Raw genomic sequence first — 22,937 nt, 5'->3', positions numbered from 1 at the left:
AGAGCACCTACTATGTGCGAAGTCTATAGTGTCATGGTCAACTGGGCTCTGGAGTTGAGCAGTATGACTTAAACCTCACAATTGCTACTTGCTGGTACGTCAGTTTGATCAAGCTCCCCAATCTCTCCAAATCCACATTTCTTCACTGGAAACTGGAAAAAATAAAAGTATTCCCCAAGACTGGCATGAAAGTTAGATGACATAATGCATGAGAAGTGCCTAGTCCAGGGTCTAGCACATCATAAGCATCAGTGGATGTTGGCTATTATTGGCTATTATTATAAAGCGTTAATGATCTTAACTCTTAGATCCCTCATAGAATTCGACAGTCTCAACCCTTCTCTCTCCACTGGGAAATTATGAAAGCAGTTATGAGTTACAACAGCGGTTCTTAAAGTGTTCTCCCCAGACCGACAGCAATGGGGTGCATGGAAACTTCTCAGCAATGCAAATTCTTGACCCACTGAATCAGAAACTTGGGGAATGGGCCCTAGCAATCTGTGTTTCCACAGCCCTCTAGATAATTCTAATGCATGCTCAAGTTTGAAAAACAATAAATGATAGCACAGTGTTCACAAGGGTGGGTTCTAGACCAGACCACAAGTGTTCAGATATTGAACACTTGAATCTGCCACTAGCAAGCTGTGTGATGTTAGGTAAGTAAATCATGCCTCTACTCTGGGGCTTAGTTTTCCCATCTGTAATATGGGGATAAGGATAAAATCTAGTTTGTGGGGCTCCTGGGTGGTTCTGTCTGGGTGGCAGCCTGGAGCCTACTTTGGATTCTGTGTCTCCCTCTCTCTCTCTCTGTCCCTCCCATGCTCGTGCATGCTCTCTCTCTATCTTTCATAAATAAATAAATAAACAAACATTTAAAAAATCTAGTTCATAAGATTGTTGTGAAGTGCTTTAGAACAGTGACTGGCACATAGTAAGCGCTCAGTAGATGTCAGCTATTATCATAAGCTACTTACCATTCAAATATGAAACATAAGAAATTTCCCAAGTTCATATAATTATTGGGGAACGAGATATGGAAAGTTGGATTAGTAACACATGTAGAACATGTTTACAACAAAGTTTTTTTGTTTTTTTTTTTAATTTTTTTTTTTTTTAACATTTATTTATTTTTGAGACAGAGAGAGACAGAGCATGAACGGGGGAGGGTCAGGGAGAGGGAGACACAGAATCTGAAACAGGCTCCAGGCTCTGAGCTGTCAGCACAGAGCCCGACGTGGGGCTCGAACTCACAGACCACGAGATCATGACCTGAGCCAAAGTCGGCCGCTTAACCGACTGAGCCACCCAGGCGCCCCAACAACAAAGTTGTTTAAAGTCACAAGGATAGGGGTGCCTGGGTGGCTCAGTCAGTTAATCCTCTGACTCAACTTGGGCTCAGGTCATGAGCTCACAGTTTGTGAGTTTGAGCCCCGCGTCAGGCTCTGTGCTGACAGCATGGAGCCTGCTTAGGATTCTCTCTCTCTCTTTCTCTCTCTCTCTCTTTGCCTCTCCCCTGTTCTCTCTCTTTCTGTCTCTCAAATAAATAAACTTAAAAAAAGTCACAAGGATATATCATTATACAAAGTTTAAAAAAAATTTTTTTAAACATTTATTTATTTTTGAGACAGAGAGAGACAGAGCATGAACGGGGGAGGGTCAGAGAGAGAGGGAGACACAGAATCTGAAACAGGCTCCAGGCTCTGAGCTGTCAGCACAGAGCCCGACGCGGGGCTCGAACTCACGGACCTCGAGATCATGACCTTAGCTGAAGTCGGCCGCTCAACCGACTGAGCCACCCAGGTGCCCTGTACAAAGTTTTAAAAAGAATTGAAGAGGGGCGCCTGGGTGGCTTAGTCGGTTAAGCGTCCGACTTCGGCTCAGGTCATGATCTCACAGTCCATGAGTTCGAGCCCCGCGTCGGGCTCTGTGCTGACAGCTCAGAGACTGGAGCCTGTTTCAGATTCTGTGTCTCCCTCTCTCTCTGCCCCTCCCCCGTTCATGCTCTGTCTCTCTCCGTCTCAAAAATAAATAAATGTTAAAAAAAAAAAAAATTAAAAAAAAAAAAAAAAAAGAATTGAAGAAACACTCTTCCCCTGAGATTTAAGACAGTATATATAGGGGTGCCTGGGAGGCTCAGTTGGTTAAGCGTTCAACTTCAGCTTAGGTCATGATCTCACAGTTCATGAGTTCAAGCCCTGTGTAGGGCTCTGTGCTGACAGCTCAAAGCTTGGAGCCCTGACAGCTCAGAGTTTGGAGCCCGCTTTGGATTCTGTGTCTCCCTCTCTCTGTCTCTCCCTCTCCTTAAAAATAAATAAACATAGGGGCGCCTGGGTGGCGCAGTCGGTTAAGCGTCCGACTTCAGCCAGGTCACGATCTCGCGGTCCGGGAGTTCGAGCCCCGCGTCGGGCTCTGGGCTGATGGCTCAGAGCCTGGAGCCTGTTTCTGATTCTGTGTGATTCTGTGTCTCCCTCTCTCTCTGCCCCTCCCCCGTTCATGCTCCGTCTCTCTCTGTCCCAAAAATAAACGTTGAAAAAAAAAAAAATTAAAAAAAAATTAAATTAAAAAATAAATAAATAAATAAATAAACATAAAAAAAAGTGTATATAGCTGCACTAGCCCCCCACTACCTCCACTCCACCCTCTGTGTTTGAGTAGAAACCAAAGTGCAAAAGGGATCCTAGAGTAAAGTCATGCCTTATGGTTAAACAAAGGAAAAAGTGACATGGAAAACAAAAGTTGTGGGTGGGTCACACTTAAAAAAACCAAAAATGTTTGCAGGCTAATGCCCACCAGCAGTTAAGTTCCATTAGCAAACATCTGGTGGTCCTATCTTGGTACGTTAAGTAGACTTAAGTCTTACGCTCCTGTGAATACCTATGGCACCATTTGTTTCCTGGGTGGTACATCAGTATGGCTTTCTTCACGTTCTTTAAATTATTTCCAGGTCTTCTTACCCATAAATCATGCATGGAAACAGCAAAGATTTTGGAGACTTCCCAGTTTGGCTTAAATGCCTGCAATCCCGGGTCAGTGACTTCATCTCTAGGAGTTGAAGGGCTTTAAAAAGAATCTGGTTGCAGGAAGGGCAGTGCCCAGGGCACTAGTTTTTAATCTGTTTGCACAAGAGCATACTTTTTTTTTTTTTTTTTTAACTTAGGTGAAATGTTTATTTAGGGCGCCGAGTGGGTGGGGAAGCATTAAAGGAAATTTTGGCAGAAGGGAATCAAATTCTCCTCCCCACTCTCCAGCCCAGCTCTTGATCCACCCTGGAATGTAAAAATCTGTTCCTCAAATAGTCGTTGAGAGAAACGAATGATCCCGGCCCAGTGCTGGCAGATCTGCGTAAGATGCTATCCGTATGCACAAATGTCAACTAGGGTGGTCCACGCGGCCCTCCAGGTCTTCTGCTGGCTTTGTAGAATACTGTGTTATTAATTTCTAATCACCCTTGAACCTGTTGACCCTTGAACAACATGAGGGGTAGGGGCTCCGACCCCACGGGCAGTCAGAAATCCACGTATAACTTTTGATTCTCCCAAAACTTAACTACTAATAGCCTATTGTTGGCTGGAAGCCTTGCCCAATAATGGAGTCAATCAACACATATTTTGTATGTTATGCGTATCCTATACTGTATTCTCACAATAAAGTAAGCTAGAGAAAATAAAGGTTATTGAAGAACATAAGGAAATTATATTTATAAGATTGTACTTATCAGAACAACCCACATGGACCCGTATAGTTTTTTTTTTTAAGATTTTCTTTTTAAGTAATCTCTAAACACAATGTGGGGCTCGAACTCACAACCCCGGGACCAAGAGTCACACGCTCCACCGCTCCACTGACTGAACCAGCCAAGTTTAAAACTATGTTATTCAAGAGTCGGCTGTCGCTAGACATGGCAGTCACAGAGATGCCTTTCAGATGACCCTTCAAGAGGCCAAGAAGCACGTGAAAAGATAGCCAACATCGCTAACTGGAGAAATGCCAGTCAAGCCACAAGGGGAGAATATCTTGCCCAGCCATTAGGATGGCGATTCTTCAAACAAAAACAAAACCCAGAAACTAAGAAGTCTTGCAGAGGATGCGGACAATCGGAACCCTCGTGCTTTGCTGGTAGGAATGTAAAACGGTGCAGCTCATGTGAAAAACAGTATGGTGTTGCTCAACAAATTAAAAATACTGGGGCGCCTGGGTGGCTTAGTCGGCATTCGACTTTGGCTCAGGTAATGATCTCGTGGTTTGTGGGTTCAAGCCCCGCGTCAAGCTCTGTGCTGACAGCTCGGAGCCTGGAGCCTGCTTCGTATTCTGTGTCTGCCCCTCCCCTGCTCATACTCTGTTTCTCTCTGTCTCAAAAATAAATAAAACGTTAAAAAAAAATACAATAGCCACATGATCCCACAATTCCACTTTTGGGCATATAGCCGAAAGAAAGCAGGATCTGGAAGAGATCTTTGTATACCCATGTTCATAGCAGCATTATTTACTCTAGCCAAAAGGTGGAAGCAACCCAAATGTTCATCCACAGATGAATGGATAAGCAGAATGTAGCCTAGCCCTACGGCGGAATGAATTTCTGACAGTTGCTACAACATGCATGAATCTGAGAACGTGATGCTAAGCGAAAGAAGCCAATCACAAAAAGGCAAGTGCTCAGGGCACCCGGGTGGCTCAGTCGGTTGAGCGTCTGACTTCGGCCCAGGTCATGATCTCACAGTTCGTGAGTTCGAGCCCCGCCTCGGGTTCTGTTCTGACAGCTCAGAGCCTGCTTCAGATTCTGTGTCTCCCTCTCTCTCTGCCTCATCCCCACTCATGCTCTGTCTCTGTCTTAAAAATAAATAAAACATTAAAAAAAAACAAGGCAAGCGTTCTACGGTTCTGTTTACACGAGGTGCCTGGAATAGTGAAATCCATAGAGGCAGAAAGCAGAACAGTGGTTACCAGGAGCAGGGGGCTGGGCTGGGGGAGTTTTTATTTAATGGAGACAGAGTTTTAATTTTGCAAGATAAAAAAAAAGTTCTGGTGGTTGGTTGCACAACAATGTAAATACACTTAACACTATGGAGCTGTATGCTTAGAAATTAAATGGCAATCAGAATTTAAATGGTAAATTTTATGTTTCCTCTGACCACAATTAACAATTTAAAAAAAAAAAAAAAAAAAAAGGAAAGCACTGGCCGGTCAGTGCGAGGGTTGTGGTTTGCTGACTGCCTCTAGCTTCAGCACCTTTGGATTCCGCACAGCATTCTTGCCAGGGCACACTTCCCAGGGGCTCTCAGCTGATGACTGAGCACAGCAGGGAGACGAGGACCATGCCATTTGTGTCCCCCACGGGACAGCTCTAAGGGGCAACCTGCTCTGGGTCCTCCCCCCTCTCCGTGGTCAAGTGCACGCTGTAGTCTTAGGCTCTCACTTCCTGTTTCTTTCCTTTCCTTTCTAACATGTCAAATCTGCATCCTGGTCTGAAGGCGAGTTTCTCTGCCCAGCGTTGCTTCCTCCTTCTCTGTGACTCACAGGTGTATCTCCACTAACCCCCTTTGCACTCCTAAGTTGGTCGGACCCTTTGCTCACCAGAGGACCTAACTCACACAAGACACGTGTAAATATATGCTCACTGTGAAAAACTGTAAATGTTCCGTGAGTAGGTATAAGAGGTGAGAGATCCTCCCCCTGCAGTCCCGCCATTACCCCAGAAACAGCTAACGCTGGCAGCTTGATGTAACCTATCTACACCCGCACTCATCTAGTAGCCACCAGCACGCGAGTGCTTGAAATGTGGCTAGTCCTAACCAAGTTATAAGTGCACACTGGAATTCAAAAATGAGAATATAAGCTATCTCTCTAATGATATTTCTACTGATTACCTGTTAAAATGATGTTTAGAATGTGCTGGGTTTGTTCTATTTAGAATAAATGATTAAAATTAGCTTCACTGATTTCTTTTTATTTTTTTAATGTGGTTACTATAAAATTTAAGATGACATATGTGGCTGACATCCTCCTTTTATGGAACATCACTGCTCTAGATCAGTGTGGTCTGACAGAACTTTCTACAGTGATGGAAATGTTCTGTATCCACACTGTCGGATATGCGAGCCACTAGCTGCCACATCTACGGAGCACTTGAAATGCGGCTGATCCGACTGGGAAACCGAGCTTTTAAATTTTAAAAATTGGAATGAATTAAGTTGACCTTTATACAGCCAGCCGCAAAGGGCCAGAGGCCACCATGCTGGCAACCACGGTGCCTCCTGGATGTTCACGTATGTACACACTTCCACGCACATATTTACATTTGACCGAGGTATAAACATGTTATACCTTCTATGTTAAGGTGCACAGATCTCTGTTGTACACCTTGATGGATTTTCATAAACGTGTAACTCTATAACCACCATCAAGACATTCCCAGCACTCCAGGAGGCTCCCTCATGCCCTTTCCCAATCAGTAATAACTTCCCCCGTAAGAAAGCTCTATTTTGACCCTTATCATTGTCACAGGTCAATGCTGCTTGTCCTAGAATTTCCCATAAATTAAAATGTGTAGACTGTACTCTTTGAGTCCGGTTTCTTTGCTCATCATCATATCTGAGAGATTCAACCACATTGTTAAATATGGTAGTAGGTTTCTTCTTTTTTCTTTCTAAACACACGCTATGTATTTTAATTTTTTTAATGTTTATTATTTTTGAGAGAGAGAGACAGTGTGCAAGCAGGGGAGGGGCAGAATGAGAGGGAGACACAGAATCTGAAGCAGCTCCAGGCTCTGAGCTGTCAGCACAGAGCCCGATGTGGGGCTCGAACTCATGAACCGTGAGATCATTTCCCGAGCCGAAGTCGGACGCTTAACCGACTGAGCCACCCAGGCGCCCCTCCACACAGATGCATTTTATAAACTTTTAATTTAAGAACAACTTCAGATTTGGGGCACCTGGGAGAACACTACTTTCTCTGCTTTGGCCGCTGGGGAGCCTTTAGGTGGCTCCAGTGTCCCTGTGACATCATCATCATTGTTTTTTGTTTTGCTTTGTTTTTAGCCCTTCCTTACTTTCTGGCACTACAAGTCGCTCCAAGCTCACCTTGTGTATTTCTTGCCCCAGTGCTAGAACTGCCACTTCTCCAAGGAGCACTGGTTATTTTTTTTTTTTTAATGTTTATTTTTGAGAGCGTACAAACAGGGGAGGGGCACAGAGAGAGGGGGACAGAGGATCCGAAGCCAGCTCTGCGCTGACAGCAGACAGCCTCATGTGGACTCAAACTCACGAACCATGAGATCACGACCTGTGCTGAAATCGGACGCTTAACTGACTGAGCCACCCGGGTGCCCTGGCACTGGTTACTTTTCTTTGAGGATGATACCAGAAAACAAGATCTGGGTGCTAGGTTGTGCTGGCTGCTACTGAGGTGCACATGAATATTTAACAAAACTTTTCTTAACGTGGTAAACACATATGCATATTTACGATTTCAACTCTTCTTAGGTGTGCAGTGCAGTGGCATTAGGTGCATTCACAATGTTGTGGAACCATCACCCTCCTTCTCCAGAACTTGTTCATCCTCCTGAACTGAACCTCTGCATCCATGAAACACTAACATTACACCCCCAACATTCTACTTTCTGTCTCTGTGAACTTGACTATTCTAGGTCCCTCGTGTAAATAAATGGAATCATACAATATTTGTTCTTTTGGGCCAGCTTACTTCACTTAGCACAATGTCTCCTAGGTTAATCCACGTTATTGCAATGATCAGAATTTCCTTCCTTTTTTTTAATTTTTATTTTTTTAATTTTAAGTAGGCTTCATGCCCAGCATGGAACCCAATGTGGGGCTTGAACTCATAATCCTGAGATCAAGACATGAGCTGAAATCAAGAGTCAGACACTTAACCGACTGAGCAACACAGGTGCCCCATTAATACTTTTTTAAGAGAGCGAGAGAGAGCACACACAAGTTGGGGAGGCGCAGAGAGAGGGAGAGAGAGCATCTCAAGTAGGCTCCACCCTGTCAGAGCAGAGCCCGATGTGGGGCTCAATCCCACAACTTTGGGATCATGACCTGAGCCGAAATCAAGAGTTGGTTGCTCAACCGACTGAGTCACCCAGGTGCTCCATACATTTTTATTAATAATGTATTTTTAGAAAACATACTATGAAGAAAGCTGTAGGTATTTAGAAACTATGTTCACCTACCAAATAAAGATTCAATAAAGGGGCACGCCGGATGGCTCAGTCAGTTAAGCATCCAACTCTTGATTTCAGCTCAGGTCATGATCTCATGGTTCATGGGATCGAGCCCCAGGTCGGGTTCCTCTCTCACTCCTTGGGATTCTCTCTCTCCCTCTTTCTTTGCCCCATCCCAGCTCACACACTCTCTGCTTCTCAAAATAAATACATAAAAACTTAAATTTAATGAAGACTAGATAACAGTAATACCGTTCTTAGTAATTAGAGATAAACTTACCTTCTAAGGATAAGATTACATTGAAGATACCAGTTGCAAAAATCATCCACTTGTAAGGATTAATCAGAAAATGAGTGGCTTAAGAAAACCACCAGACACCCACCATCAAATTTAAGCACAACTGTATCGAAGAATTTCAAGGTGTAACACAATCAAGTTGTAATCTACTGGAATATAAGCACCTATGAAAAAAGAAACATACCATAATCAGAATGCATACATCTGTTCTACAAATATTTATTGACCACCTGGTTCTCTCTTCCCTCCTACACCCAAGTTTTAAATCTGGGCTTCTTAACCATGACTCTAACGGGCAGGAGTCTTTTAGTATGCTTCAAGAATCATTTGGGGACTTGCAAAAGATGCAAATTTCCAGAGATTCTGAGCTCTCAGATCCCAGCGGGGCCCAGAAAATGGCATTTTAACAAGTTCCCACATGATTCTAAAGTCAAAGGCCCCAAGCTCAATTTAAAAAGCTATTTTGCTTGTGTCGAAAGTGAATTTATTAAATTTAGGGGTTGGGAAAATGTACAAAATTTCATGTTGTTAAAGAAAAATTTCAGGAGTGAGCCTATGAGCAAGGACAAATCTTTATTTAGGTTTGCAAACCCAGAAGGACAATCCAAATCAGTCGGTGTGCCTGTCCAAAGAGGACAAGGAGACGTGGTATTTTTAAGGCTTATTTTATTTTTAAGGCTTAAAACTACAGCGAGGGAGAAATTTCAGTTGGTATGGGTCACTCAGCGACTGGCTGACTGCTTTTGCTCAGTATTGTGAGACAGGTGGAACTTTCCAGGTGTCTAAACACCAAGACGTTTATCATGATTCCAGGAAGTGGCTGCTCTCTGGAAAACTCCATAAGATGGTGGCTGTTGCAAGATGGAGTCAGGGTTGTCAACTCTTCCCTGGCCCCTTCTCTGCTTCACTTCCCATTGATCAGTTATGGTGGGGGAAATTCATTACAGTGGAGTCCTTCCTTGCCCAAGTCCTTCCTTCCTCTGCTCATACTCTTGTCTCTCTCTCAAAATAAATATTTATTAAAATTTTTTTTAAATATTTTTAAGAGAGGAGAGAGAGAGAGAGAGAGAGAGAGAGAGAGAGAGAGCATGCAAGCAGGGGAGGGACAAAGAAAGGAAGATGCAGAATTAAAAGTAGGTTCCAGGGGCGCCTGGGTGGCGCAGTCGGTTAAGCGTCCGACTTCAGCCAGGTCACGATCTCACGGTCCGTGAGTTCGAGCCCCGCGTCGGGCTCTGGGCTGATGGCTCAGAGCCTGGAACCTGTTTCCGATTCTGTGTCTCCCTCTCTCTCTGCCCCTCCCCCGTTCATGCTCTGTCTCTCTCTGTCCCAAAAATAAATAAACGAAAAAAAAAAAAAAAAACTATATAAAAAAAAATAAATAAAAAAAAATAAAAGCAGGTTCCAGGCTCTGGGCTGTCAGCATAGAGCCCGACACGGGGCTTGAACTCATGAACCCATGAGATTATGACCTGAGCCAAAGTGGAATGCCACCCAGGTGCTCCAAATAATATAAATAAATATTAAAAAAAAAAAAAAAAAAAAAAAGAGTTGCATGCTCTTCTGACTGGGTCAGCCAGGCACCTGCCTTTTTATCTTCAAAAAAAACAGTTGTAGTTTGATAAGATTATAGCAACCAGCTAATGCAAAGATGAGATTTACATCTGTAGAGACCACACTAGGTCCCAGGTGGACATATCTTACAGAGGAAGTGAAATTAGGGATAGCAATAATGTCAAAACAGGGAAAGGAGGTTGAAGCCAATGGAGTTAGGATGCCTCTGGGGTGGAGGAGCGATGGTTAGAGGCACTGCACATGATCCTAATCTATGGGGCATTTTTACTGAACGAAGAAGAGTTAAAAGGGAGCATTTAGTATTTGGTTGGGATGTCTGCTGAGTGGGTTATGATGACACGCAACAATTCTTCAGAGGGGATGGGGGAGAATCCCCCGGGCTATGGTTGGGACAGCTTAATAATGGAGTTAGTATTCCAATCAGAGACGGTTCTCTGTTTGATGGAACTTAGTAGTAACAATATTGTTAACTGGTTTTTCATCTTGAATTTGTATAGGAGTTGAGAACAAAGGGTAGAGACTATAGGGTGTCAAGTCTTATTATTATTTTTAAAATTATTTTTTTAAGTAATCCCTATCCCCAACGTGAGGTCTGAATTCACAACCCCAAGATCAAGAGTCGCATACTGTACCCACTGAGCCAGCCAGGTGCCCCAGTGTCAAGTCTTATTAAAACCTAAGAGGTAATAAGGAAGTCTTCAGTTAAGAACTCGAACCAACGGAGCAGGCAGAAGTCATCAATGACTTCAGGCCTATCTTGGGTGGTGGAAACAAAAGGAAAAAAATGAGAATTCAAGTAAAAGGAGGGTTCTGGCTTGGTCCTAAATTCTGGGTATCAGCTTTTGGGATCAGACATTGTCTCCTTCAGTTCTGGGTTTCTGAAAGTTGTTTTCAGAATCTGGAGCCCTTTTTATTTATTTATTTATTTATTTATTTTTTTTTTTTTTTAATGTTTATTTATTTTTGAGACAGAGCATGAACGGGGGAGGGTCAGAGAGAGAGGGAGACACAGAATCTGAAACAGGCTCCAGGCTCTGAGCCATCAGCCCAGAGCCCGACGCGGGTCTCGAACTCACGGACCGCGAGATCATGACCTGAGCCAAAGTCGGATGCTTAACCGACTGAGCCACCCAGGCGCCCCTGGAGCCCTTTTTAAATGAGAAACATGAATCTATACGAGTCAGCCCCTTGTAGCTTTGCTGCACACAAGGCGGTTAACAATACCCGATAAAGTCCTTTCCATTTCAGCTGTAAAGAATCTCTAAGTTGATGTGTCCTCCAATATATTAGATCTCCAGGCTTAAGGTTGTGAGTATTTCATCTCTCGGGAACACTCTTTAAAAATTTTTTTTTTTTTCAACGTTTATTTATTTTTGGGACAGAGAGAGACAGAGCATGAACGGGGGAGGGGCATAGAAAGAGGGAGACACAGAATCGGAAACAGGCTCCAAGCTCTGAGCATCAGCCCAGAGCCCGATGCGGGGCTCGAACTCCCGGACCGCGAGATCGTGACCTGGCTGAAGTCGGACGCTTAACCGACTGCGCCACCCAGGCGCCCCTCGGGAGCACTCTTTAAAATGAATCTTGAACAAATTTGGCCTTCCATATATATTCTGTACTGAAGAATTTCTCCTTATAACAAAGTAGAGGGCAAGGGATCCTCAACTATGTTCATAGGGCACTCGGTGATGATTTTGAATGGAGACAAGTGAGCCCTTCCATTAGGGGTAGATCTTAGATTTAAAAGGACAAGAGGCAAAACTTTGGGCTGTGGTAGACCAAAGGCAGAGGTTGGTTTGGCCGACTGAGTTTTGATTATGCCATTAGAGTGCTCAACTAATCCTGTGAATATCGGGGATGGTAGGTGCAATGAAAATGTTGAGAGATGGCCAGATTTTGCAGACCTCTCAGACAGTATGACCAGAAAAAAATGTGTTCCTCAATCACCGTGTAGCTGTCAAGGAATACCCCAATTGGGAATGATTTTTTTCTAATAGGTTTCTGGCCACTGCTTTTGCTGTTGCTTGAGTGCAAGGAAATGCCTTGGTCTGGTGAGAAACACACAGATCATTACCATTGAGGAAGCTGGATGAAATCAATTTGCCAGATGTCAAAAGGCCCACTGGGAAGAGGAACTTGACCTAATGCACTGTGATATGGTTTCCCAGGATTGTGCAAGGGGCTAAATTGTACATTTTGAAATATTTGTTGGGCAATAGTTAGAGATGGCTTCCAACAGTATTGTGCCCATAGGACCATTTTATTTGTGCCCCATATGTCATACAGATGGACATTTGTGAATCAGAAGTTCGAAGTGTCACATCTTTGGTGGCCGGGTCAGCATAATGATTGACCTTGGCTTCAGGGGTATCTTGTTTGAAACGGGCTTGAACTTTTAATAAATAAGCTGGAGGAACTTTTAATAGATAAGCTGGAGGGAAGGAGAATGGTGTCAAGTAGTTTTAATATGTAAGTTTTTAAAAACATTTTTTATTTTATTTTATTTTATTTTTAAGCTTTATTTAATTTGAGAGAGAGAGGAGAGCACACACAAGCAAATGAAGGAGGAGCAGAGAGAAGGAGAGAGAGAATCCCAAAATCTGTATTTGGGAATTTCATGAAGGTCTAATCAAGGGGTAAGTAATGAGTCAGTTACAAGGATGCCGTCACAGGATGTGTTCAGTTGAGTTTTGGAGGGGTAAGGGACATAAGGTAGAAGGACTGAGAGGGGGACAATGAGAGACTAAAACGTTTGGAGAGCAAAGAAACCAGAGTTCCAATTTTCTAAGTCAACTGGCAGACAGGTGTGTGTGGTGGGAGTCTAACAGAGTTCTAACTGTATGTAGGCCTAATACCTATGGGGAAGAATCTAGTGTTCGTTTTTTGGTGGCAGTAATGAGTATAGAGTATACTCATATAATGAGTATACAGGTGGGTTGTCAAGGCACGGAGGCAGGGAGGTGAACCTTTGGCCACAGGGTCTAATTGAAGACTGCCATACCCTTGGGGGCATTGTAGGCCTCCATGCCTTTGGGAAAGGATGTTCAAACGGACAAAAACAAAGAAAGGCAGTTGGTAATTAGCATGTCCTGGAGCTGCAGAAGAGGTGAGGTTCTTTTTGTTTGGTTGGTTTAAATTTATTTATTTATTTTTGAGAGAGAGAGAGAGAGAGAGAGAGAGAGAGAGAGAAAGTGTGAGTGAGGGAGAGGCAGAGAGAGGAGGAGAGAATCCCAAGCAGGCTCTGCACTGACAGTGCAGAGCCAATGTGGGACTTGAACCCACGAACAGTGAGATCATGACCTGAGCCAAAGTCAGACGCTTAACCGACTGAGCCACCTAGGCACCCCTGTTTTTTAAAGATATAAAGGCAGGCACCTCGCTGACTCAATTGGAAGAGCATGCAACTCTTTTTTTTTTTTTCTTTTTTTAATATTTATTTATTTCGAGAGAGAGACAGAGTACAAGCAGGGGAGGGGCAGAGAGAGAGGAAACACAGAATCCAAAGCAGGCTCGAGGCTCGGAGCTGTCAGCAGAGCCCGATGCAGGGCTTAAACTTACAGACTGCGAGATCATGACCTGAGCCACCCAGGTGCCCCAAGAGCATGCAATTCTTGATCTCAAGTAGAGTTTGAGCCCCATGTTGGGTATAGAGATTATTTAAATAAACAAATAAACTTAAAAAAAAATAACAAAGGAGCCTCTTAAGACCATGGGATCAGGTTTGGAGTGGTAGTAGTATGGAAGGCTTAGTATAAGGGTTGAGCTATGAGGAAATATTTGGGAATCCAAGGGCGACAGTATCTAGCAAGACCCAGGAAACCGTGTAATTGTCTTTTAGTCTTGGGGTTGAGGGAACTGGGTGAAGGTAGTAATTCTGTCTGGTTCTATTTTTAGCCCATCTGGCAGAAAGGTGGCCTAGGAATTTGAGGCAGAACAGAATTGTCATTTATCTTTAGATACTTTATGTCCTTTGTTGGCTAATTGCTTCAGAAGGCATTTAGTGTCAGTGCCACAGGCCTTTAGGGTAGGAGAACATAATCATAAATCATCTATATATTGCAAAGTGTAGATATCCCAGGGAAATCAAGATCTTGTAGGTCAGCATGGAAGGTTTGAGAGAAACAGCTAGGGCTTTCAGTATATCCCTGGGGTAGGATTCTCCAAATGTGTTGCTGATTGTTCCATGTAAAAGTAGAAAGATACTGACTTTGGGGGTCGACAGGGATGCTGAAAAAGGCACTGCATAAGGCAACAACAGAAAAAGCAGTGGTTGCAGCTGGTATATTAGAAAGGAGGGTGTGGGAGTCAGGAGCAACAGAGTGACAGGGTATGACAGTACTGGTAATTGCCCTAAGGTCTTGAACAAGATACTTTCCTCTATTATGGAGCTCTTTAACTGGAAAAATGGGGGTAATACAAGGACTAGTAATGGGGATGATCAATCCTTTGTTGATAACAGGAGTTATTCTTATAATGGCCATAAGTACTGCTTAATATTGGGTGAGGCCTTTATTTAAAAAAAATTTTTTTTTTAAAGTTTATTTAGTTTTGAGACAGAGAGAGATAGAGCATGAACAGGAGAGGTCAGAGAGAGAGGGAGACACAGAATCTGAAACAGGCTTCCAGGCTCTGAGTGGTCAGCATAGAGCCCGACGCGGGGCTCGAACCCATGGACTGCGAGATCATGCCCTGAGCCGAAGTTGGACACTTAACCGACTGAGCCACCCAGGCGCCCCTGGGTGAGGCCTTTAATGATCAATTTGAATAGTTATTGGGGAACCAAGGTTATGTGTCATATATCGGTGGAAGAGGTGGCCCACAATTGATCAGGGAGTGCATTTAGGAATGGGGGGCAGTGGCCTGACTGGAGGACAGTCCTGAACAGATCAGTAGAATTAGGAATTCTGAAGATTGAGAAGGCAGATCTAATAGCATTTCATTTTTTTGGTCAGAGGAAATATGGGCCCAGTGAGCCTGCAAAAAATTTCTTCCTAAGAAAAGTGTTTGGGAAAGGGGGGTGGTGTACCTCGCTGGTTCAGCCTATAGAGCATGTGACTCGTGATCTCAGGGTCCGGAGTTCAAGCCCCAAGTTGGACATGGAGCCAACCTAAAAAAAAAAAAAAAGTGCTGGGAATGAGGGCACCCATAAAAAGGAATGGTTGCCTTGTTAAGTGCCAAGAATAAATCTAGGGGTTGAGATAATGGGATAGTTGGTGGCTGATTAAGCACCGTGATCATGGTCAGATGCTTTCGTATTCTTGAGGCAGGGGACTGGAAAATAAATTGTGGCTGAGGACTGAATAAGATGCCCTAATGTCTATAAGAATAAAACCATCTTCATTCTAAATGTTATAGGTGTTTGCTAAGAGAAAGGGAAAAATCCCCTTTTTGTCCTCAAATCTGATAAAGGAATGGTTTTTGAGATTTTTGTTCTTTTGGAACCATCGTTTAGATTTCAAGTATTCCTTTTTGGAAGGTTCAGGATTTATTTATTTATTTTGTACTGCCTTCTAATTTATTTTGAGGTCCCCACATATGGGGAATCATTTTGACTAAATTTGCAACTATATCAGTAGTTTTTTCTAGGGCCTCATTATGAGGAAATTTTAAATCCTGTAGGGGGTCTTCCCATCCAGCCTTATTTATCCATTCTTGGGCCTATATTGGTCCAACAAGCATGCGTACTAGTTGGTAAAGGTCAGAAGGGCCTGGATTATAGGCACTGATAGTCCAAATTAGTTGTCGGGTAAACTCTTCTGGATTTTCTTTAGGGTTAGGAAAGTCTTGCAAGATTTAGAAGTTCTGTTTAGGACCAGAGGGTCAGAGGACCAGATTACTGGGATTAGGGCTAGTGCCTTTGACTTTGAAAGGGGCTATGATGTTAGTTTTGGGAGTGTGGATGGTGGCAAGGCTGGGGAGGGAGAAATTTCAAAGAATAAGGTTGGGAAGACCTGCATACACTGGAGGAAATAGAAGGCGTGCAGTGGGGGGGGGGGGGGGGGGGGGGGAGGGAATTGGATGGAAGAGGAGTGGGTCATTTTTGATTCAGTATTGAGTTGTTCTAATCCTTTTCATCTTTCTTTGGTTATTGAGGTTTCTTTTCCTTTTGCGGACGCCAGAGCGGAGTCTGTTCTTTTGGAGGCTACTTCCAAAAGTACCAATTGAAATAGGTTTCCACTGATTTGGGGAAGTATGATAGTTTCACCTTTCCAATTGTGCTCTTAAATACACCAATTTAGGGATACCAAAGGTGCGCCCAACGGGACCAGGGAGGTTTTAAATGATCTTTAGTGATTTGAGCCCAGGTGGAGGAAACTTACAGCTCCCCGGGCCCCAGATGGCTGGTGAGTAAGAGCTCTTTCTGAGAGATTGGTACCCATTCTGCATTGGAGGAATCCTTCCCTGAATTGCTAGCAGAAAAGTCTCCTGAATTCTACCAAGGTGGGTGGTCGGGGATGTGAGAGGACCATACCTGTCATCCCCCACTCCCAGCCCGGGATTATAGGAGCCGCCGGAAGAGAAGCAACCCCGGGCTGCGGTGCTCGCTTCTGCAGGTCCAGAAATCCGCAGGAGGTGTCTAGGTCGCTTCATATCCCAAACTCGGCTCCAAACTGTTAAGCAAAAACCTCAGGAGCGAGCCTGTAAACGAGTGAAAAGGTGTCAAAGCTTTCTTTGGGTTTGCAAACTGGGAAGGGCAGTCCAAGTTAGCTGGTGTGCCCGTCCGCAGGGTTGTTTTTAAAGCTTAAAGCCCCAACGAGGGAGAAATTTCAGTTGGAAATTCAGTTGGTTGCCGAGTAATCGGTTGACCTCTTTTGCCTCACTATTACGAGACGGGGGAACTTCCCGGGTGTTCAAACCTCAGGGTGTTTATCATGATTTCAAGAGGTGGCGGCTCGTCGGGGAACCCCACAAAATGGTGGTCGCCGCAAGATGGAGTCAGGGTTGTCAACCCTTCCCTGACCCCTTTTCTCCTTTGGTGTGAACCAGCACACGCATCCTTTGAAGACGCTACTATACCACCCGATTTCCAAACTGCGCCTGAGAATTGACACTCTCGCTGCGCGGCCAGATCCCTTCGCTGCGGAGGGCGATTCGGCCACTCCCAGACCACTAACTGCACTTTCGGTACTCGTTCAACTTCACTGTTCCATTTAGCAGTTTCTGTCTTCGTGCAAAAAGTCAGAAAAATGGAAAATTCATTCTCTTCGGGGATGCTGTGCCGTCGACGCTCAACGCACGTGGATTAAATTTCTTAAAACAAAAACAAAAACGGAAAAGGAAAAAAAAAAACACCCCACCAAAACACTGCCCGTGGCGAATCTGCTTCTCCCAATGTAAAGCTCCGATCAGGCGGTCAAGAGGGATCTACCGGCGTTTGGAGTCTGGTGCTGGCTTCCGTGGGAAGGGATCCCGAGCCTTTCTGAGGTGAGTGGGAGCGGCTTGGTGGCAGCAGGGCCCACTCCGGCGGAAAGGACGAGAGAATTCGGCCCGGACAGTGCGCGCGCTCCTGTCAGGGCCGCCATGTTGAAGCCTGGCAAACGGGAAGCCCTTTTAGGGTTGTGTTGCGGGAAGCGAGGGCGGGAGCTGGGGTGGAAGAAGGACCCCTTCTCCCCTTCGCCCACTGAAAAGGCGAGAGGTCGGGGAGGGCCAGCCTCGAGGGCCGGTGGTCAAGGCGGGGGCACTGCGGGGCTACTGGGGTGTAGGCTTTCCGCCCCCCCTCCCAGACTTCCGCCTTCGCGTCCACCGCGCCACTGCGCATGCTCGGGAGAGTTCCGTCGGTCCGACTTCAGTTCTGTTTCCTACCTGGATGCGAAGCGCGGGAATATCCGAACTCGGCGGAGTCAGTAAGGAGAGGCACGCTTTGTTCGGTGGTTTCTTAATTAACTGACCTGTATCGTAATGTATAATTATGAAGCACCTTCACGGACACTGCTGTTTCTGATCTTCACAAAAACCTAGTCGAGTGGCATGTAGCTACATTTTACAGATGATTTAAATTTTTCCCACGATAGGACTGGGTCTTAAACCTGGTGTTCTGTCTCCGGATCCAGCGTTCTTTTTCACTTTCCACACTTCTGTCTTTAACGATTAATTGCCCCTTCCGCCTCCATCCCCCACCACTCATCTCTCACATCTCATCCCCGTTTTATGAAATAATGACATGAATCTAAAAATCCAAACAAACTGTAGGAAACCTCAACATAATGCGGCAAGGGAGGGAATACTCCCAGAAAGACGAATGGGAAGCCGTGAAGCCTGCTGCTCTCTTGGCATTTACTGCTTTAAAATTAATTATTAATTAATTAATTAATTAATTGTTTAGAGAGAGCGTGCACAAACATGGGAGGGGCAGAGAGAGAGGGAGAGAGAGGGTCTGAAGCGGGCCCTGTGCGGACAGCAGAGAGCCCGAAGTGGGGCTCAAACTCACGAAGGGTGAGATCATGACCTGAGCTAAAGTGGGACGCTCAACCGACTGGGCCACCCAGGCGCCCCCCAAAAGAAAGCCTTTTTGTGTCTTTCATTCCTCACCGGAGATGGCATTAATAGTAAAACCTAGATCCTGACAGTTTGGGGAGGTGAGGGGAGTTAAGTGCTTAGCATAGGGCCTGGCACCTCCTACGTCTTCAAGTTAACAATAATTATTATTATCGTCCTTGTTGTTTTCCTGCAACCTTGTGATGGAGGGTGGGGAGTGCGGCCCAGAGTGGTAGGGCCAGTAGAATGGAATTGTTAGAGAATACTAGAGCAGGGAGAGGTCCAACATCGTGCTCTCTCTTCTTTTCTTTTTTCTTTTTTTTTTTTCTTTTCTTTCTTTTTTTTTTTTCTAATGTGGAGAAATTCCAACCATGAGCGAGAAGAGACCCAAGAGTTAGAGGCAGTGCCCAGAGGGGCCTGGAAATCCTCTCTTGTCTCATTGCCCCAGCTGTTCCTCATCCTTTCACTGATAAGGGTGCCAGAGAGGCGCTTCCTCCAAAGTTGCTGGTTAGTGCTGGCAGTCATATACCTCCTTTTACAGTTTGGTGGCAGACAGTATAAAGTCGTTTTGGCTCTTAGTTCGCCATGAAGTCATCTTTTTTGTCTGATTTGGACAAAAGAAAAATTTCATTGAATTTTGGTTGGAGTTAGTTCAGTTCCCCAGTGTTTATCAGGCAGTGTCGTAGAATCTGGAGATAAAGTGAAGCAGACACTAGACTGAAGAATGTTTACTGTGCGTTCGGGAAAACAGACTGAGCCACTCAGATGCCCCATATTTTAATAAATAAATATCATGGGAAGATGTTATGAATGAGGATTACTATATAAATTTGACAGAGTCCCAGTTTTATAATTTTTAAAGTTTTATTACAAAATTTTTTTTAAATGTTTATTTATTTTTGAAAGAAAGACACAGCGTGAGCAGGGGAGGGTCAGAGAGAGAGGGAGACACAGAATCCGAAGCAGGCTCCAGGCTCTGAGCTGTCAGCACAGAGCCCGACATGGGCTCGAACTCACGAACCATGAGATTGTGACCTGAGCCGAAGTTGGACACTCAACCGACTGAGTGACCCAGGCACCCCTAAATTTTTCTTATCTTTATTATTTTTGTATTAAAATTTTTTTAAATGTTTATTTATTTTGGGGGAGAGAGAGAGACAGAGCGTGAGTGGTGGAGGGGGCAGAGAGAGAGGGAGACACAGAATCCAAAGCAGGTTCCGGGCTCTGAGCTGTCAGCATAGAGCCTGATGCAGGGCTCGAACTCACGAACCGTGAGACCGTGACCTGAGCTGAAGTCAGACGTCTGACCGACTGAGCCACCCAGGTGCCCAAATCCTTATTATTTGTAAAAGTAAACTCTACAGCATGGGGTTGAACTCACAACCCCTAGGTCAAGAGTCACCTTCTCTACTGACTGAGCCAGCCAGGTTCCTGGAGTCCTGGTTTTTGTTTTTGTTTTTATAAGTTTATTCATTTATTATTTCTGAGAGAGAGAGCGGGGGCTGGGGGGAGTGAAGTCCGAGAGAGAGGGAGACACAGAATCCGAAGCAGGCCACAGGGTCTGAGCTGTCAGCACAGAGCCCGACACGGGGCTTGAACTCACAAACTGTGAGATCATGACATGAGCCAAAGCTGGATGCTTAACCGACTGAGCCCCCCAGGCGCCCCTGGAGTCCTAGTTTTAAGGTAACATATTTCAGTATTGGCTCTAAAGTTTTACGGAGGTGGTCATGTGAGCAGTAGCAGTGTCTTGAAATGTTGGCAAGTATTATTCCAGCAGATTCACAAGAATGTGAATCAATTACCATGTATCAGCCTCTCCTCTGAACTTAAACTTCCCACCCTCTTTCAAAAAAATTATCATGTATCAGATAATTGGAGTATGCTTGCAGGCTAAAATTACCATTGCAATCAATTCCCATGCCTAGAGGCATAAACAGATTATCAGCCAGGGAATTGGGAAGAAATCCCATATTCCTTTTTGAACCTGAGAGCCTGCTGTTGCTGAGTCACTGTAGTTTTAGCTTTGCTACCTGTTGCAAAATACTACATTAAAAGCACCATTTTCCCTTGTAGTTTTTTTTTAAGTCCTTATCTTTCTATTCTTTTAATGATGCGTACCAAAACATTTGCAGATGAGCGATGTAATATCTAGAATTTCCTTTAGAGTAATCTAGGAATGGGGATGTGAGTTGCTGCACAGATGAAACCAGGCTAGGTATGTGTTGGTCAGAGTCAGGTGATGAGTTTGTGGAGGGTTATGCCATTCTCTACGTTGGTACATGTTCGAAATTCTTGGTAGTAAAGTTTTTAAAAACACCATTTTCCGTTAGCAGTTTCCAGGCTGGTTTTCCTATGACCTTTTGTTTTGTTTTGTTTTGTTTTTTAATGTTTGTTTATGTTGGCGGGGGGGAAGGGCAGAGAGAGAGGGAGACAGAGGACCCAAAGCCGGCTCTGCGCTGACAGCAGAGAGCCCCACGTGGGGCTCAAACTCATGAACCGAACCATGAGATCATGACCTGAGTTGAAGTCGGACGCTCAACCGACTGAGCCGCCACCCAGGCGCCCCTTAGGGCCATTTTAGAGTCTGAAAGGCAAGCCTGGATGTTGATCCGTGTTGCCACGTTATAATATAATTGGTAAGTGCCCTGAGATGATAACCTGGTTGATACACAGATGGACCACACTCAAGCACGATGCCCTCTGCTTCTTCCCGGGAGGGACGGAGGAGCAGCGGGTGAGAGCATCCTGGAGCCCCACTGTCTGGCTTTGATCCCCATTCTGCCCACTTTCTAGCTGGGAGGCCTCAGGCCCTGGGAATCGTGCTTCCTTCCCTGTTGAAGGAAGGGGTGAATGGTAGTATCTGTTTCGTGGGGTTGTTGTCAGGATTAAATGGGTAGCTCGTAGTAGATGCTCCCTAAAGGTTGCTGTGATTCTCTCCTAGAACATGAACGATTGGATGCCCATCGCCAAGGAGTATGACCCGCTTAAAGCTGGCAGCATTGACGGCACCGATGAAGACCCACACGATCGCGCTATCTGGAGGGCAATGTTGGCACGATACACCCCCAACAAAGGCGTCACGGGAGACCCCCTCCTCACCCTGTTCGTGGCAAGACTAAACCTGCAGACCAAAGAGGAGAAGTTAAAGGAAGTATTTTCTCGCTACGGGGACATCCGGCGGCTTCGGCTGGTGAGGGACTTGGTCACGGGCTTTTCGAAAGGCTATGCCTTCATCGAATACAAAGAGGAGCGTTCTCTGATCAAAGCTTACCGAGATGCAGACGGCCTGGTTATTGACCAGCACGAGATATTCGTGGACTACGAGCTGGAAAGGACCCTCAAAGGGTGGATCCCTCGGCGCCTTGGAGGAGGTCTGGGGGGGAAAAAGGAATCCGGGCAACTGAGATTTGGGGGGCGTGATCGACCTTTTCGGAAACCCATTAATTTGCCAGTTGTTAAAAGCGACCAGTACAGAGAGGTTAAAAGGGAAAAGCGGGAGCGATCTCGGTCGCGAGAGAGACACTGGGACTCTCGGACGAGGGACCGAGACCATGACCGAGGCAGGGAGAAGAGATGGCAGGAGAGAGAGCCAACCAGGGTGTGGCCAGAAAGTGACTGGGAGAGAGAGAGGGACTTCAGAGATGACAGAGCCAAGGGGAGGGAGAAGAGGGACCGAAGTAAGTAGAGGCTCACCAGCACCACCAGAGCCCAGACAAAGACGCCGCAGAGGCACAGGGAGATGCGTGGCTTTTATACAAAGTGTACGTCCAGTGCTTGAATAAAACTTGCTGGTGGTGATGGGGTCTGGAGTTGAGTTTTCTTTCCAGTCTAGAACCCAGGTTTAAGCTGAACACGCTGATATTACGGGGTTTCTCCTCTTCACCTTGTAGTTCTAAGGACCCATTACCTTTATTACAGTCGTGTCCTCACCGGCAGCCATACAGAAGGGCACGTGTACGGAGCCACCACTCTGGTTTAATTTGGCAGTAGAGAGCTTGTTTTGCGATTCTCATGTTCTCCTGTCTACTGGAATTGACCGTTTTGAGGGGCTGGCAAAAAAGAAGTGACGACCGAAAATCCCTTGCATCGCTCTGACTCCTGGGAACCCGAATCTGGCTAGATTGTTGGCAAAGTGGTATCTTTCCCATCTGTATATCTATAGCGTACAGGCCTGCCGAACTGAAATGAAAATGGGATAGAAAAGTGAATTCAGGGAGAATGTCCAGACCTTCGTACCAAAGCCAGTGTGAGCAGTGGTCTAGGTCAGCAATCAGCTACCCTTGAACAAATAGAACTCCGTTCTTGAGCCAAATGCTGACTGCCTTTTTTTCCTGTTTTTTGGCAGGGAGGCTGGTATTTAAAGTGAAAAACCAAAGTTGCAGGGCTATGGGGTTCTGGTTTATGGCA

The 22,937-nt window shown here is 45.1% G+C and overlaps 2 protein-coding genes across 4 annotated transcripts in view; one reads left to right on the top strand and one right to left on the bottom strand.

Moving 5' to 3' along the window:
• Positions 1–17,463, bottom strand: part of RILPL2 (Rab interacting lysosomal protein like 2) — a 38,645-nt gene extending 21,182 nt beyond the window's left edge. For 2 of the 3 annotated variants that reach the window (XM_045458737.1, XM_045458738.1), the window contains exons 1-3: positions 17,351–17,463; positions 16,525–16,691; positions 8,463–8,644 (exon numbers count right to left, since the gene is read on the bottom strand). The gene's annotated coding sequence lies outside the window, so the exon portion shown is untranslated. Of the gene's footprint in view, positions 1–8,462; positions 8,645–16,524; positions 16,692–16,909; positions 17,135–17,350 lie in introns of those variants that run through there. The other variant, XM_045458739.1, reaches the window with a different exon arrangement.
• Positions 17,365–22,328, top strand: SNRNP35 (small nuclear ribonucleoprotein U11/U12 subunit 35). The gene is made up of 2 exons (XM_045458736.1): positions 17,365–17,477; positions 21,472–22,328. The coding sequence occupies exon 2, from the start codon at positions 21,475–21,477 to the stop codon at positions 22,213–22,215; it is 741 nt and encodes a 246-aa protein (XP_045314692.1). The 5' UTR covers positions 17,365–17,477; positions 21,472–21,474; the 3' UTR covers positions 22,216–22,328.
• The last annotated feature ends 609 nt before the right edge of the window (positions 22,329–22,937 follow it).

The sequence above is a fragment of the Leopardus geoffroyi genome, chromosome D3, assembly GCF_018350155.1.
Source record: "Leopardus geoffroyi isolate Oge1 chromosome D3, O.geoffroyi_Oge1_pat1.0, whole genome shotgun sequence".
Classification (NCBI taxonomy): Eukaryota; Metazoa; Chordata; class Mammalia; order Carnivora; family Felidae; genus Leopardus; species Leopardus geoffroyi.
This window is presented reverse-complemented; position numbering and strand designations above follow the sequence as displayed.